The sequence below is a fragment of the Sinohyriopsis cumingii genome, chromosome 6, assembly GCF_028554795.1.
Source record: "Sinohyriopsis cumingii isolate HCF-2022 chromosome 6, ASM2855479v2, whole genome shotgun sequence".
NCBI classification, from domain to species: domain Eukaryota; kingdom Metazoa; phylum Mollusca; class Bivalvia; order Unionida; family Unionidae; genus Sinohyriopsis; species Sinohyriopsis cumingii.
Genome location: NC_142966.1, coordinates 51,156,443 through 51,176,066, shown reverse-complemented (window position 1 = coordinate 51,176,066; position 19,624 = coordinate 51,156,443). Strand labels below are relative to the sequence as shown.

Sequence of the window (19,624 nt, the reverse complement as noted above, 5' to 3'; positions counted from 1 at the left end):
ATAGAGCTGTTTACCTAGTATCGTTTCATTATTTACCATAGAACGTTTCGAAATTAGAACTGATGAAATTTGAAACATTTTCTTGGAATAAATATTACATATTTATTGTTAATTTCATATAACATATATCTATTAAATGTGATAATGCCTCAGTACTATTCAACGATCTATATTTTTATTTTCTCACTGGTAAACATTGTGTACTTCGGATGGACAGGTCACGCCACAGCCCTCATTAACATATGGCTTTAAACTCCTTGCGTGATATTTACAATGCGTACCAATCATAACTACATTCATGTTCCAAACAAATGACATGTTCAGTTTTAGCTGTTGGTGGATGAGGGTGTATAAGCGGTAAATATAGTTGGATTCTACGGTAATGATTATTCTGATTTTCTTAAATCATTATAAGACCGAATGACCTACAGATAAAGGTGAAGTCAATATTAAGTGACGAATACTGTGTGTGTTGATTGCGGTAAGCTATACTTCAAAATGAAGAGCTTTTTACTCTAATGGAAAATATTGGATGAGAAAAATAATCTTCATTGGGGATTGCACCGAGACAAGGAAATCCCAGTCGCAGGGTTACATTATTTGTCCACGAGCCAAGCCTTGTCGGGAGATCAATAATGTAACTCCTGGACTGGGATTTCCTTTGTTTCGATGTAAACCCCTCCATCGATACTATTAATCACGTGTGTTTTCCGCGACTATTACGGTTTGAATTTAACACTCATTTGTTTCATCATTTAGTGTTCTAATTCAGCAGCTGCTACTGCTTCGATTATAAAAATGAAGACTTAAAAATCTGGCCAAGTAAATTTGAATCAAATGCTCTGTAATATTTTATGCATTGCAACCAACATTAAAAATTTTCAGGAGTCATTTATTTGCAACAATCAGTCAGACATGCTGTATCTCTCTCATGCCTATCACACATGTCAATTCTCACAGAAGCCAGACTATTCGTAATCAAGAGGAGTGTTGCGTGAATTGATAGTAAGACTTGGATCATTGATAATGCAGTGGTGTGTCATCATTTTTGTAAGTATCGATTTCATTTTGTCCCTTTGTATTTCCAACTAATTGCTCAATTTCAAAAGTATTTAAGAGCATGAGTTTGGTCATGAATTGGTCTGTTACGTCACAGCATTATAAATAGGCTAATTAGTACCGAGTCTATCAGAGCAATGTGTCTTGCGTATGGGCACACCACGGTATCTTACCAGGTTGATCCAATGGTAGAATTCGCTAGTCCAGCACGTTAACCACTGAGCTAGCGCGGCTTCTACAAACATGGGATTCTTCTACTAGAGAAAATATTCCATATATTACTATGAGGACTTACTATTTCAATATGATAGTGCTGACATCGAGTTCATCGTTTCAAGACCTACAATATTTTGCATCATATGGTGAAATGAAAGAACGAGTGTCATCTATAGCTTTTGCTATATTAAATGATTCCTTCAACGTTCATCTTCTAATATATAATCAGGTTTGCCCATCACACGTTTGTATATCGTTTGGATTTAATTGATTAGTAATTGAATATATATATATGTATATGTATATATATATATATATATATATATATATATATATATATATATATATATATATATATATATATATATATATATATATATATATATATATATATATATATATATATATATATATATATATATATATATATATATACATATATATATATTTAAACAAACCAAAGTGATTCTCCAATGAACATGCAGAATATTACATTTGTGTCAGGGAATATTTACCGAATATTTGATACCTTTCAGTGACACAAAAAAACGCGAGCAGAGCTGGGACAGAGATTTCCAGTTCAAAAACTAAATTTTAAAATAAGTTTCATTGATTTTGTCTTCGTAGGCTCTATTAAAACCCAGAGTTGACAATAATGCCACAAAATCAACTCCAATAGTCAAATAATAATATACTATCAAAATCGTTTGAGCAATACCTGACCAGCTTCTCAGTTATCCAAAATCCAGTTGTAGAAACATTTTTTTCCCCTAGCCATACTTCAGTGATATAATTTTAAAGCAATACTCAGAGCTTCATTTATTGAGTTTTAAAACCAGAAAATCTAATTGGATAAGCCGCTTTCGAACAGAGAAACCAAGTGGCTCAAGCCATGACGACTCCATAAGGGCACCACATGCAAAAACAAACTTATCATCTATTTACAGTCCTTGTTTTCTCAATAAAGTTTTACGGCACAGCAATACAAGTAGGTTATTTAGTGTGAAGGCAATTCGAGTAAAATGCCTTGCACAAGGACACACCATGGTAGTTAACCCGGAATGGTCCGTTGGTAGCATTCGAAAATACACCCTCTCAGTCGTGAGTCGGCACGCCAGCCACTGAGCCTCTGCAGCTGCATGTTTTAATTTACGGTTACACTACTTTATGATATAAAAACCGATGACGCTATTGTTCCTCCTTTTCAAATTCAACACCAACTAGGTTGCGTTTATTATTATCTGAATTGAAACTAACTAGGCGCCACAGCAAACATTTTCAAACTTTAATTCTATTAGAAATAATCATATAAGTCTTTGCAGTTTCAATGCTTTCATTGTGTTTATTGTTTGTCTAGTCTCTTTGACAAAGACAGAGTTGTAAGCGCTTAGGCTAGTTAAAAAAATATTTTACACTGTTCGGAATCTCTCTCTCTCTCTTTATATATATATATATATATATATATATATATATATATATATATATATATATATATATATATATATATATATATATATATATATATATATATATATATATATATATATATATATATATATATATATATATATATATATATATATATATATATATATATTAAAATGAATATGGCTTTTAAAGTGTAGGTATACGGCAATTTGATAGACCAATGCTATTGTATATCAAACTGTGATCCGCCAATGGCGCAGTAATATGCTTATATAAACATTCTTGCAAATGTGTGCTGTTGATTCTAGATCAATGATGAGTCTCCAGTAGTTAGTCATTAGTGACGTATGAAAATAATGATAAAAACTAACAATAATCCCCGCTTTCTAAACGAATTTTATATAATACACAATTTCACCGCAATCATTCATGCTTTCAGTTTCCCCTCCCCTCTCATGCATTATTGACAAACTAGGCAACAATAGATAGTGAGAGAAAAAAGAATTTGGGCTCGATGAAAACCTTGATGAATATAACAGACTTGAACACTGTCATTTAAAATATGTAGTTTGTAAGTCTAGATACAAAATACGAAAGAAAAGAAGAAAAATAAAACTCAAAACAAACATAAGCCGATGACTTAACGGAAAAGTTGATAGGGGAGCTACAAAATTAAATATTATGTAAATACTGTCCACACTAACAATGTTGTGTGGGCGTGGTAACTGGATATTGACGAAATACATGCAACACATCGCAATGTCTGATGTACATTGGAAGTCTTTTTTCAGGCAAAATGGTCTCAGTCTGTCTTAATCAAATACTGAGTGAGAGCAACATGCATCAGACTAACGAAAGGGAGGGCGTACATTGTCGTGCTAGTTGTTGTCTTATAAATCATATATATTCTTTCAAGAATGTCGAGTCCTCTGCCAACAAGATGAGTACTTCCAAATGTTGAACACCGGAGTGGTAACATGATGAATCACACTTGAATGTCAGTACAGCTATTTAAACACTTTTAAATCATTTTTATAATATCACAATACGCGTAAATAGTGTTCATTTTTAGATCTAACTTGTTTCTCAGCTTTGTCTTTTGTTTGACTAAGAGTAAAGTGCTGTCCATCATGTTTTGCAACTGCATGATGATCTTTCGTAGAGGACTTCGCTCAGGAACTAGTGGGTCTGGGTCGTCATCGTGCTCCTTTAGCAATACCAATGATAGTTGTTTGCAATCTCTGTAACCTCGTGGTGGACACAATGTTAAAATTTGGGTCATAACTCTGTTACTATCGCCATCTTGTACACTCACGTTCAGGTACAGATTATTGATGCTGCTGTCGTTACAGACCCCATATATCACTGGAATATAAGCTTTGAATGCAAGGAAAGGGCGTCTTAAAAGATTTTGAAGTTTACAGGCTCTAGACTTTTTATTTAATATTTTATGCACAACAAAACAATACTGAACTGTACGAGAAATGATTTGACACATGCATTGTAAGAAATATAGTATACATAAGTATATGCATTGGTCTCTCCCTTTCTCTCATAAATGCTATTGTTAGGCTAGGTGCTAGGCTGATCCCAGCTCAATGTAAAAGACTGATTCCCAATAGGTGCTAGGCTGATTCCAGCATTACAGTGTATTCTTGGCTGATCCGAGCTCAAGTTGAATTAATGCTAAGCTAATCCCATCTTCAAGTAAATCTATGCAAGGCCAATCTCAGCATTATTGTTTATTCTGGGCTGATCCCAATCTTAGGATAATTGGTGTTTTTCTGATCCCAGCATTACATTGAAATCTGGGCTGATTTCAGCTTCTGTGGACTGTGCTAGGCTTATCCCAGCTCAAGTAAAATCTGTGCTAGGCTCATCCCAGCATTCAAGTGTATTCTGGACTGATCCCAACTTAAGTAGACTGTGCTAGGCTGATCCCAGCATGCTAATGTATTCTGGGATTATTCCATTTTAACTAAATATATGCTAGGTTGATCCACGCATAAGAGTATATTCTGGGTTGATGCCAGATTCGTGGAATAGAGCTAGGCTGATCCCAGCATGAAGAAAATATTCTTATATTTTTCCTATTTAAAACTGGAAAAAAATGTATTTAATGGGCATGACCTTTACGTTATTAGCATAGCTTATGATTATCCAGCTGGGGAAAAATATCCTATCCCATTTTAGCCCCATGCGCATGAACAACATAAGGGCACAACCCACGATGTATTCATTAATGGGTGGTGACTAGGGTGATGGTGGGCCATTACAAATCAATAAGAAAAGTTTGATGCGGAGACTCAGAATCCATTGGCTGTACCTTGAAAAGCCAGAGAAGTGAAACTGTACATTGATTGTCTGTACATTTAACAAACCAGAGAAGTGACTGATCACGTGGTATTCTATATGATCATGCAATGTTACGTAAGATTATCTAATTTGCTTGGCTCTTTGAATTCTGTTGCCAATGCCAACCAGTAGGAATAGTTCTGCTCATGCCCTGACACCCTCACGTCATCATCCAACAAGCCTCATGAAGACAGCAAGTAAGAGGCTAATAACAGTCTCCTGCATAATTCCCTGACTGCCACTCAGTTTCAAGGTACATGTATAACACCCCTATCCAAGTGTTAGCCATTGATTAAGCCTTATAATTTGGCATTGCATCATGTTACAACACCACCAATTCCTCCCTCAGTGGTCATTATTAGACAAACCCAATTGCAACACTGGCAATATGTACCTACAATAACACAAGATCGTCAAGTTGTGCATAAACTAAAATTTAATAAATTATCATTATGGACTAAAAATAACGTATCACAGGTGGATTGTGTCCCCTCCAACACATTCACACCGAACAGTTTTATTTTGTCTTTCTTGAACATTGAAATGAAAAGACATATGCACGCTGCAGATAAGACTCAATCTTATTTACATAGTCTGAAGGTGATATAGCCTCACGCAAAGTGCTTAGTTTGGCAAACGGACTCCTAACCGTTAAACTTCGCATTGAACATGAGTCTGTGTAGTGTAAAATTGGTAGCCGAGAGAAGTGCAGCGTGTCTCTTCTATATGCTGTTAGAAACAGTGGGTAATCGGTCATCCAGATGGTTCTGGTCTTTCAAACATGATAGTAAAGGTTGTTTTCGTTTGTTCTATACGCAGATGACAGCATGGGTTTTTGAAGAGATTACACCGGAAATTGCTATTCTGGTAGTATGGAGCTCTAAAAGTACGTCAAATATTTCTGTGAACCACTTTGCAAGTTTTATTTTCCATCAGTCTGACCCACCACGTTGTGGATTTAGATATGGTTAGACCACTTGTCAACCTGATCATTCATAAGAAATACATATTTATTACCGCTGGAGCTTCCCTGAAGTGGCTACAATGTAGCACAATTATATCAGAAGGCGCACCAAAAAATAGGAATTCGTATAATTTTTATGGTGTCGTCTGTATTTTGTGGGTAAGTCAAAGCTCTTAACAAAATGATCGATGCGTTTCCTCGATGTAAACAAATGAAATTAATGTTTCTTCCTTATAAAGGTCCTGGCGACGTTCTGGTAAATTAAAATTTCTGATAGATTACGGGCGATTTGTGTATATGTTTCAAATAAAGGTCCATTTTCAGCACAATGGATTTCTAATCTTTTTTCCCCATTTTTAATAGAGGAACCATTCACAATAAAGTGCATACAATGTTAACCATTACTTTATAATAGCCGGCCACCTTTCATTTCAGTTACGGAGGTGTAGGGGGATTGTGTTCGATATTTGTCATCATGACTTTCGGATATCTATTATGATTTCTGAGCTTCTAAAATATCTTCACGGTGGGATGGTGTGGTGTAGATCGAGTCAATTGCGCTGAAGTTAGTCTACATTGTGACTCGCTCACGTACACCCCTACATGTCGCAAAGGACCCAATCTAATCAACGTCATCACTTAAACTAAGTCTTATGCAGGTTATGGTTCTGACTGCATCAATATGGTTTCTAGGTCTAAGCCAGCCTGATAACATTCACATTCATCACGAGACGGCCCTGTTCTAGAAAGAGCATCAGGTGTAAAATGAAAATCTCGGACTGTCTCAGCTATTGTAACAATCTTGCATGTAGATTCGATGGTTGAATGAATCGGAAGACAGAGAGAAGAACTCATAGTCTTCAGGTCAATTGTTCTTTACAAGAAGGTATTCCTTAAAGTGCTTTGTAAAAATCACAACAGCAAGAAACCCCCTTCTGACCACAGCTGTTAAATATAGCAAATGCCTTTATATCCCCACTTCTTACTGACTCTGATTGTTCAAGCTTCTTCCTGACACAAGAGAAAATAAAATTGAAATCGATCCATGTGCAAGTGAGATGTTCATTCATGCATTTATGTCAGTACTAGAGCCACGACCAAAAAACCCTCGTTAAATGTATTCGGATTAAGGTTAATTTCCTCTGTCCATTTGTAAAAACATAGTTTATTTGGGTACATTTTCGAAGATATAATGCACACTGAGGATATTGTTGTATCAATCAATATTCTACAGCAGTTTGTCTGGAGAAGGAATGACTGGAGGTCCACCACATTTTATAGGAGCTCCATTACCCGTTGAAAATTTGATAGAGTTGAGTGGTTTAAATGCTCCGTAGAGTCATGAATAATATTGTCTTGTGCTGGTTCTTCTCTGCTTCATCATTTTATAAAGTCATGACTGCTGATCAGGTTGAATCTACTCTCTATATCCAGATACAGCTAAAAGGCGGAAGAGAATCTGTGTCCTGGGGATTTATGGCATTTAATGTTCTGTAATCTATATACAAACTTATATCCCATCCTGCCTTCTGACCAGCACAAAGGGCTTCACCACCTATGCACTTTAGCTTCTATCTATTTACTCACCTGCTTATCTTCTTTGGACGAAAACCTGGGCATGTGTTTGTGGCCTATTGTTTAATCGATGCAGCTATTTCACGTTGATTATATACGTCATTAACTTGAAATATCCAAGCTCGAACCCATTATTTGCAAAGACATCACGAAACTGGTACTTGAAATAAGCAGTTTCCTTACAGTCACTGGGAATCTATTTTTGACATTTCATGAAAGTCTTACATGTACAGGACTGTATCCTTCTCCTTAAACTAGGAACCCGTTTTTGAATGTTTTGGACTTTTCTTTGTCTTGATTTCATCCACATATGTGGTCTCCGTCAATTTTTCTAAACTGGTACACATTTTGATTTTGCTCCTCATGGTAGAGCATTCTTATCGGAATTATCCTATTCGCTGTTACAATCACATAATTAACGTTCAGTCCTGTACATAAAGTTGCAGGGTACAGAAACGACACCTGGTCAGAGAGAGACTGCATTATTTTTCTGGTTTTGATCCTCTCGAAAAGTGAATGGATAACATCTTCCTGATTCGTAAGTATACTGTATGCAGCAATTTCACAGGCATGACACTAACTTGTTACATATCGGTAAGTCAGAACCTTAGTTTCAGAGTCTTTGAGAAAATGGATTTAGTGTAGATCATCTACTCCTTTCCTGTTCGGCATCAGTAAAAATCGCATCTACTCGTCTGCATGCAGGCATTTCCAAGTTTCCTTGTTTACATTTTCTTCCCTTTATAAATCTCAGTTTTCTGTTTCTTTGTCCCCATTTGTGGAAACGGGCACCATTTTCGCCTACAGCATTCAATGTTTTGTCTTCAATACACCTTATAAGGCTTACTTCCTGAGTTCTGGCATATATTGCAGAGCGCAAACTCCTCTTGCGCTGGGTCTGAACGTCCATTTTTATTTTAAAAAGTGGCATACAAGACCTTATTCTGCAATAGGTTACCTAATTTAGTTTCTCTTTACAACAAAAAATAGACATTTGTCTCATCTCTATCAACGTTGCGGAGACTTTTGTAACTCGTGCCGGAGCTTGCGCTTCCTCCACTTACTTAAATGTGATTATTGGTTAATTTTACAATTTTGGTTTTCAACCTTCATTTAAATGTATGACGGTAATGTACGTTTGAACACGGCTTTTTTCCGCCTTGTTTTCTTTAAAATTTAGAGAAGCAATATCATTATCACCATATGAAAACTCATCGAATCAACGGACTCCTCTAGGCCGGTCTATAATTTCAGCCTCTCTTTCTATGGTGACCATGCAGTTATGCTACAGGAAGATTACTTATGCAGCATGTTCAGACCTACTGATAATCAAATGTTTGAGGGCGACATCCACAGAGTTTGCGAGAGAGAGAAGGCATGCCCTAAAAATCCCGCTGAAAATGATGCTCTGACTCGCGTAAAGTTTTCATTTCTGTAAGCTGTAGCATATCGCCATATTACCTTTCAGTGGTACATTACTGAAAACTCAGTAAAGCGTAGACTAATATAAGGAACGATGTATCGCTAAAGGTGTTAATCGTCATCATTATTTTGAAAAAGGTTATGCAACATGTGTATTCAGAAATCTTATATATTTCGCATCCGGAATTCAAAATTAAAGAAAATTTTCCTGAGCTTCAATATTAACCTGTAATAATCGTTTTTATTTATTACAATACCATGTTAAACACAAACTGTACTCGGACATACCATTTGGTAAGCTGATAAGTTGTGTATTTTAGCTCGCTGAAGTATTATTCACCAACTGGTGTCCTTCATATCTGCTGACATTAACTCGTCTATACTTTTTAAAATAGACAATACTATTAGTGTCGGCCTATATGATCTAAAGAAAACAGGGAAAACATGAAGGACGTAAGGCAAATAAAATATATGAGCTCGCTCAGACTTCGAATCACGCTACAGATAAATAATAACGCGCACTATAAGAAACTTTCCGAATGCATGTAAACTTCGAGAAATATAATTACTCGTTTAAAGAGAGGTGTTTAAAGATTTCTTTTGTTATTTTGTGCTTGTTCTCAAGATGCTTATTAGTGATTCTGACTTTCCAGAAAAGCTTTTGTAGATCTCGAAAACTACACAGGCTACTTGAAGGTAGTTTAAGCTTCGCGCTCTTCTAATTCTCTTCTCAATAAAATATTTTCCTAATAAATGAATTCTATCGAAAATATGATGCTTTCGTAATTATTAGCAGATGTCAGAAATATAACAATAGTATTATACAGCTGTCGTTTTGTGTGTATCTTTGTAGCAGACGCCGATACAATATTTCTTGGCAATGTTAGGTAATTTACCTTGATGTTTATAAATAATAACATGACAGTTACGTAATTCATGTCGTAATTATAATTAATTTTGTTGGAGGAACCTTATATACCCTGTTCCTCATAGGATTCATATCTCGAAATGTGCTGACTCTCATTCGCGCCCGTACAATATATTATGTTTTTCTTGTAAACATTCAGCGACAAAATATTTTAAAATTTGTAATAGCATGGTCATTCGAACTGGAATACTGAGACGCCACTTCATATTTGTTTCCCTATAGGATCATACATATGATATCTGAGTTTGTTATTTCTTTCCTACACAGACACACACACACACACATAACCGTGGGGCATTAGTGCTCCGGATACATGATATTTCACAATAACTATGTTTGCGTATATATATATATATATATATATATATATATATATATATATATATATATATATATATATATATATATATATATATATATATATATATATATATATATATATATATATATATATATATATATATATATATATATATATATATATATATATATATATATATATATATTGCAGTCATTACTTCTGAATGGATTTGTCCGGTCCGAATGGATAAAGGAGGAAGCTTGCAACGTTTCACGCACAGGTAGTAAAGAATATATAAAGACAATTAGAATATTTACATATAGCATATCTTTATGTTTACTTAATATAAAAATGACATAAAATATCCTTCCTCTCTCTCTCTTTCTCAGCACACACACAGAGACAGACAACCCCCCCTCTCTCTCTCTCTCTCTCTCTCTCTCTCTCTCTCTCTCTATATATATATATATATATATATATATATATATATATATATATATATATATTGTGCTCCTTGTTTGTTTACATTTAAATCCAGGTTTCATTATATGAACTAATAGTCACAGTCCTACATGCAGACGCCGATATATATATATATCCATAATCATATACACATAGACATACACACACACAGATATATATATATATATATATATATATATATATATATATATATATATATATATATATATATATATATATATATATATATATATATATATATATATATATATATATATATATATATATATATATATATATATATATATAACAAACAAATAAAAGACAAAAAAACTGTTGCGGTTACAAATCTTAACGTGACTATTATGAGTGAAGATATGTTAAGATCCTGACCAAATATCCAGACGATACACATGTAATTTTAAGTATCCAAAATTCGTCTGCTTGTTCATAGATAATTTATTTTGCTATAACAGCAAATACAAGAAATAAAGTTGAAGTCATACCTGATAATGGTTAAAAATACATTTCGTTTAGAAAAGACTTTGTTGCTTATTGTTTCTGAAAGGATGGACAATCCTTTAAAAATAACATTCATATTAATATATAGCCTAGAGGTAACTGACCAGTCTCCCGATTATTTGTCGTAGAATTTAAAGGATGATACGTTCACTGAAACAATGACTTCATGGGGCCTGCTCCATGCATGCAATTAAACCTTAATATCTAAGAAATGAAACATACCCACACCAGAACATGGATAATTTCCAATGATTCGATGAAACAACAATATGATCCAAAGAAATCTTGCACTCGTCACATAATGATTTGAATGAAAATAATAAGTATGTATATAATGCTACGATGCACTTTCTTATGAAAACGCTCAAAGATCTACGTGATTAGAAGATTCTTTAATGGTGCGTGACATCTTCAAAGAATTCATGACCTTAACTTTAGCAAACTATTAATCAGACCAAGTACACTATTACAAGACATCTGGAGTAGCTGAAGGCTTAAATATATCTAGTATAGAAATTGAGCTCTTCACATCCTCCTACATGTTTTTATCTAATTAAATGTTGAAAAAGAAGTGGAAGCAACCTTATACATCATAGGCACACTGGAACAAATGACGAATTGCATGCAGGTGGTGAAGGAATAAAACGTAAAGAATGACAGTATTAGGAGAGACAAATACAAATCGCGTATCACTTGCCAAAATTATGCAAATCTTTCTTGTTTCGGAATGAGCCAATACATGCTGGTAAAACGGATTATACGGGTACATGATTAATAAATTGGACACAAGGTAGTTAGTCGGTTGAAAATACACGAGAACATTAATACTAAAAGCATACTTAAATCTGCATCCCATTTGAAGTACTACCCGTTAGCTCCAGTTAACTACAGGTGAATAGTATATATATATATATATATATATATATATATATATATATATATATATATATATATATATATATATATATATATATATATATATATATATGAGCTGCTAAGGAAACAGACTTATGACTGAAAGGTATAAAACCGAAAACCAATGTTCACACTGAAAAATATATAGAAATATGGGATAAATTGCATAAATTTAAGATTTATATGCAGTTGGATTTCAAACTGAATATATTGCATTGTTTTAACAGTAAAACTGGCTTATAATATATCTTTAAATGAATATGAGTTTAAGATAAACATATTAATTTAATTTAGGAAATACTTCTCTATGTTAACGTTTTCGGGAAAAAGAGAAAGATTTATGAAAAGGAACAAAATATTAAAAATATGCATTAATTAAAATACATTTTTGCAACCGATGGAAAAACTATCCTTCGTCAACATAAAACAAAGAGATGAAAATTTGATGTTCGTCAGTCTCAAACACAAAATAAAAAATTAACCAAACCGATCTTTTATGGTTTTACAATATTAGAGCTATTCCAATTATTGATGCACAAATGATGCTATACAAAATAAACCCTAAATGCGATGGCACAATGAGACAACTCATGACTGATAAAGATTCATTATAATTTGTTTTGAATTGCTAATTGTAGTGAAAGAATGTTTGCAATAAATATGATTGAGACTATACCATGATGTTTCATCAGCGCGTTATAATCTCTCCAGCTAGTAACTCCATCAGATATTCTAAATTAATTCTTGATTGATCACCATCACGTTTTCAAGACTAATTTACACGTATTTTTCTTGCAGTACACCCACAATGTCATCGAAACGAACAATATGTTATTTATAGAGAATTGCAAAATCTTCTTCTATATTTTCTGAAATATATACACCTCTATTACATTGAAGTTCTAATTGGAGAATTGAATCATTGGAAAATAGGTACAACTTTATAGAAACAAGAACATCATTGTTCAATGCATAAATATAATCAGTGTCACCCTTATAAAACTTCAGAATTTTCCACAATACCTTGCCATTTTTCAATTTATTCCTTTATCTGTTATTGATATCCATAATCTGCTTGATCAAATGCGTTTGTTCTCAAATCGAAAAGAGAAGAAAATACAGTCTGTTTCATCCCCTATTTACGAAATGTACAAGAAGATCGTAACCATCATGGAGAGTTTTGTAAGTTTCTGTTGATTGTCTCCATGCTTCATATTCTACGATTATGTCATGTCGTCTACGATATTCGATATAGATATCAGAAAAATGTTTTCCTCTGGTGTTCCTTGCTAACAGACATTTGATCAATTATCTTTACAGCTGCTTCATAATCCAAGAGAAACTCAAAGATTATCCGCATCTTCAGCATATTTTAAATTATAAAACTCCAAAATATATTTTCCTATTTATTCAAAATCTGTCTGGATGTAAATCTCATCTTATCATCAAGCCTTAAGAAGAAAAATTTTCCAGGTCATGGACGTTCAATAAAACTAAAACATGATTAAAATTATCTCGTTTAGCACATTTATTTATTGTTAATAAGTTCGTCAAAATTGGCGAAGAAGCTTTCTTAAAAGGACATTAAAATTTCTTGATGGTTCTCGATTTATGGGTCAATCATACGAATAGAATTCTACAATCAAATGATGATACATTTACATAGACAATGAAATCATTTAGCATATATTCAAATCATGGGTATTATTAAGATATTAAGGATAACAAAATAAGAAATAAGTATAGATTATGAGCTAAGAATTGAAACATATTAGACCCGAGGTCATGACACATCATATGAACAAAGGCCCATTATTGAAATACTCAGTCAATAACCTTTCAAGTATGTGCCTAAAATAAGCATATCAATAAGTTTGTTATGAGGTAGAAATAACAATTGAAGCTGGATATTTGTATATTGTTTGCTTGACTTTTGCACGTGATTGAGGATTGGGGAAAGGATATTTACTTACCTGACTTTTATATAATTGTAATTGGTAAACAAGATGTTCATTTGAATCTGAGTGCTAGGTTTTACCTTGCGTACGAGTTCGTGAAATTTTCCATTAGTTTTCGAGAAAATGCCATTGCATCATAAATGCCATTGCATCATACGTCACTGTCTCTGTCTCTGTCTCGCTCTCACACACACTCTAAAAGCATCAAACTTGGGTCATTATCCATCCATTTTCAATACTTGTACAAATACTTATACTTTTTTTATTTTTCTCCTGGCAATTTAAATCTTTTCATGAAAAATTATTACTGTAGATTTTTTGTTAATTTTCTTTGTAAAAGCTTCGTAAGAATGTTGCATTGTCACAAAAATCTTTTATAACAGACTTATATTTTGTTACTAATACTGTTATGTAGGTTTAATTTATATTGTGTGCTTCATTTTTGTCCATGATTGTAAGTTGTAAACAACATGTTTGCATAACTAATATTTATCCGTGATTGTAAGTTGTAAACAATACGTTTACGTAACAATAGTTCAAAGTAAGTTTTGGCTGAAGTTTCACGTGCTTTTATCCGTTGGAAGGCTTCACATTCTATTACGCTATAGATAACGTGAAAATGTGTATAAACTGGGACTTGATAAACAACTAATTTGTCATGTTCTTATAAGATCTTGGAATCCATGATCACAGTTTGCATTCGTGTTTTTGACAATAGATCTAATTCGAGAGGACTATTATATTGAATATATTCATTACAATTATTAAAGAACTCACTGACTTTGGAACTATTGTCGAATCATTCAAAGACATTCTGGATTACAACATTATGAAATATCAGGACATTAAAGATTATGGAGTTCATTCGGAACATGATATATTGTTGGGCTTGTGATAGGATATTTAGTATTAATTGGACTTTAATTCACAATGCTGTAGCGATCTCTTAAGTTGTCACATTGTATTTTAAGGAAATCAATTGCTTATTGATTTTACTTAAAATTGGGTTGCATTTTCTTTCTGTTACATATTTTAAGACTTAGAGTAGTAACATTATATATCATGATATTCCATAATATCCACCACTGAATAATAACTTTGCTAAAATGTTTTTGGTCGATTTTTTTACATAATCAAAATTCCCGCTCTCCTGTATAAGGAGCTAGTTTCCTAGTATTTACTACTAAGTAATTTTAGAAATTGATTTAATTTATAATTAGGATTTATTAGAAGTATATTGCTTCACTATAACAGCCAGTATTTGTTGGAAATCTTATTGTACATAATGGTTGCATAGACAGAGACAATCAAATGTTTAAAAAAAAAACTTTGATGTACTCTTTCTATCAAATCTAATGAAAACCTTATCTTTCCCAGTTTGAAACACAAAGTATAGTATGACGTTCTTGTAGGTATTGATATTGACTATATAATATGACTTTACGACTCTCCAGTCAATAGAAGAGAATATAATTTATTTAATTCGTTGTTCTCGATATTTTCCTTCGAATAAAAAACAAGGTGCTTATACTTTTTGTGTGCATACACGTTTCTTTTTATATTTATTTGTAGGTGTATTGTTATTTGCACATTTGCTAGCTTATGTCTTGTTCCAAGCAATAAATTATCATGTCAACTTATTCCTTCCAGCTATAAGCTATCGTGATCATTCTGAAAATTGTTCACAATAATATCAAAAATATATTATTTTTTATTGTCAATGCAGAAGAAGATGCTCCACAGAAATATTTATTCTGTGGCTGAGTATACTATTCTATGTCTGTTCTACCCGCTATCATTTTGAGTCCTTTTTCCAACGCAGTTATAAATCTCAGATCCGCAGAAAAAATAAAATTACAGCAATTGCAACAAGCTATTATTATCTAGAAATGGTTGATATTTCAAATAATTTTGAGTTCTTAAAGTTAAAAGACTTAGAGTTATTAAAGACAATATCCGTACGGCTAGTGACAATTGTGTCATGATCTATTTGACATTTTTAATGCTACCTAATTTGAATTATCTCACACATTGAAATCTAAGCTTGTATAGTCTCAACTATTATAAATGAAATAATTGTTATTTCTAAATAGTACAAAGTTGACCATCTCATATATATATATATATATATATATATATATATATATATATATATATATATATATATATATATATATATATATATATATATATATATATATATATATATATATATATATATATATTGAGGTAAATGCAAATATATTACAAATTATTTATCAGTATTTAATCGATTAATGAATACATTGCATTATTTACTATTAACACAATATAAGAAATTAAATTATCTGGAGACTGGTGATTCATTCATTTTTTAAACTTGATGTAGATTAATTAGAGAAATATTATAATGATCGGGTTGAATACAATGTGTAATTGTATTTAGTACTATGTGAATCTGAAATATAAATGTAGTATTGCTGCTCCTGGTATTGTAAGACTATACAATATATCTACAAGTCTGTTGAATTTGATAATACAATAATTAGAGTAAATACTTTTGGTGTTTAACGAAAGCAAAATGTAATATAATTTTGGATAATTCATTATTAAATTCATGCAGATTATCCAACCATGTTCTATAACTTTAGGTCGAAAATTGTGTTGTTTTGCAGGTATCATAATTGTGCATTTATTCTACTGTTTTAGTTTTGATTTGCAGGGTAGATAAACTATGATATTTAATTGAAGCAAAATCATTTATAATTTTTTCATAGGGTAAAATAAACGCAGTTGACAATTCTAGAGAGGCAAATATGTAAAATCAAATGATATGACTTATTTGTTCGTTTTTGCTTAAAAGAAAATAATTAGAATGACATATTTTCATGATAGAGTCTGATACTGTAGGAGGAATTGATTGGCATGGCACATAATAGATATGCTAAATCCATTAAAGAGTAAAGGACAATGAATTACATCTAAGGTCAAGTTCAAGTTGATTTAGTATGTTCATGAGGGTTAGTATTTTTTATGATTCATCAATGTACAAGTTATGTCTGAAGAAAGCTTTAGATGGGAAGACACTAAACATTTAACAAGAATAAATTATAATTTATTGATCTAAAAGATGATGATAATTGAGGTGGTGTTTTAGAAGGATATTTAGCATTAACAAAAGATCTAATTGATTATTATTTTTATAATGATATTTCATTTATACCAAAAGAAACATCATCCAAGTATGAAATCTGGTTGATTCATGAAAATAAATGAACAAACCGAACACTGGCTCAATTATTATGCACGATAAAATAAAGAAAACAATCTAATTTATTTGATTCCTTTGTTTGAATAAAATTGTTTTTGTTCAAGTTTTGATAATAAAGTATTATAGCAGTTTAGAGATTTCTTTATTTTTTTTTCCATTAAAATCACTAATTCATTCATCTTTATATATCATTTGTTTAATAGGTTGTATTGTTGAAAGTATAGTATCTCTTCTTGTCGATTTCTATTTGCAATACTTATTTTGCATCGGGTAAAGCATTAAATCATACTTTCCTTTTGAATATCTATTTCATGCGTTTACTAATCTATTTTTTGTAGCAAGTGTAGCTTTAGAGGTTCTTTTGCAACACCCTGTTCAGAAAATATAAATTTGATATCTGCTTTCTCTGTCCTTGTGTGAATATCTTTGAAGATATTATCATTTAAAGTCTTTCGTATCTGACTAATAATGGGTACAGTTTCAGTAGCAGCATCATTTGCTATTTTTGGTTCGTCTAAGTCGATGGTAAGATGCTTATTCATGTTCAAAGTACGGCTAAATATTTAATGCGTATTTTTTTCCCCTCTGATATTTCATGTCTTTTGTCTTGCAGTAATTTACAATCTCTCTATATTTATTTTGCATGGGAAACGTAGATTATGGTCTTTGACATATCGGTGTTCATATTTGACACATATAGTTTGTTTATTGATGCACTTTGTAGGTGTTTGCAGACGCTACTAACAATTACGAAACTATAATCAGCAAAAAGATTTCATTTTATTAACATACTTCTTTAAAGAGATTGGTCTCAACACTATATGTCTACCAATAATATCAAGGTAGAACGTAGGTCAAATTAAACAAGCGACATGGTAGATTGATCAGCAAGAATAAGCTTATTCTGATCTGTCTCCCCATTAACAATATGTATTGTTATAAGGCTGATGACGTGAATAACGAAGACATGTTATTGCAACACTGAAACATGATAATGAGGTACTAAAGTAACAGATTGTAAATGCAGTGTTGTACTAATGTCAGATAGCAGCTACAGTGTTTACATGTTAATGCAGACTTCCAAATCAACAAAGGAAGAGAAAAAAGAAAAGAAAAGAAAAAAGAAAGTATGGAGTTGGAGAGGGTAGATAAAGTACTTTTAACTTTTTCCGTGGGTGATATGTGTTTATTCCGGGGATATGTCAGCTTAATGTAAAGACGTCATTAATGATCAGTCAAAACTCTTAAATGTACGTATGTGCTTATGGACTGAATTAGAGATTGCAATCAAACGTTTACCTATATGTCCTTATCAAAGCTACCTTTCCCGTCCAAGAGTAAGCCTTAAATAAACATCAGTGACCTCAATGGGATATAATTGCAATGCCAGTAGCTGGTAAAGGAAAGTAACATTTCCATTGGTCAGAATGTTACCACGTGATCAAGATGAATTGCGTTTATTTCTGTATGAACTATAAGGAGAACTACTTTTCTCAGAGTACCCACTTCTATAAATAGAGTCACATGTACAGCATCAGATAAACACTGCCAGTTAAGGCAGATACGAAGTAAACATTAAAAAAAAATAACATTCTAACAATTTAAAATAAAAACTTGAATAAATTTGGCTTCCATTGGTTGAAGGACTGGTATTATGATGACCTTATTACGATCAAGAAGGACAATCCCAAGTGCTATAAATAGCTGCGTAACAGAAAACCCCAAACATTTATTACTACGCTCAATTAAGATTTCTGTTTTTTAATGATGCAAACAAAATAACATAACGAATAATTGAAATTTCAATTATAAGAGTTTAATGTTGTTTCTTCTGAGTTTATCGTGGTATAAACTGTCAATTGCCGACTCACGCACCTTACATAACACTCATCGGGCGTCATTTGCTGTGTGAGTCGGCAACTGACAGTTTATACCACGATAAACTCAGAAAAAAGCAACGTTGAACTCTTAAATGCTTGTTTTAAAGTTACGCCTTAAGTATTCAGTTGCTAAATAATTGACCTTTGCATGTGAAACCATTAATGATTTCAATGTTATATACTTGTATTACAAATTCCCCTTAAGACTTCAGTTGATAAATATTTATAATTTTCTTATGAAACCATCAATTCATTTTGATCATTAAATAATAATAACTAAGAATAATAGAATATAATGACTGTAATACAATTTTAAAATAAATGTTTGAAAATTCAGTGTAACTTTATGCCCTGTGACTTTTTGTACTGCATGCCCAACATTACTATGA

At 32.3% G+C, this 19,624-nt stretch overlaps 1 protein-coding gene across 2 annotated transcripts in view; it reads left to right on the top strand.

Annotated features, from left to right (window-relative positions):
- Positions 1 to 984: 984 nt before the first annotated feature.
- The window catches only part of LOC149796915 (peptidylaminoacyl-L/D-isomerase-like), a 67,665-nt gene continuing 49,025 nt past the window's right edge, over positions 985 to 19,624 (top strand). For both annotated transcript variants that reach the window (XM_089960304.1, XM_089960305.1), the window contains exons 1-2: positions 985 to 1,050; positions 10,459 to 10,528. In XM_089960304.1, coding sequence (XP_089816430.1) covers positions 1,027 to 1,050; positions 10,459 to 10,528 — 94 coding nt within the window. In that variant the 5' untranslated portion in view covers positions 985 to 1,026. The remainder of the gene's footprint in view (positions 1,051 to 10,458; positions 10,529 to 19,624) is intronic.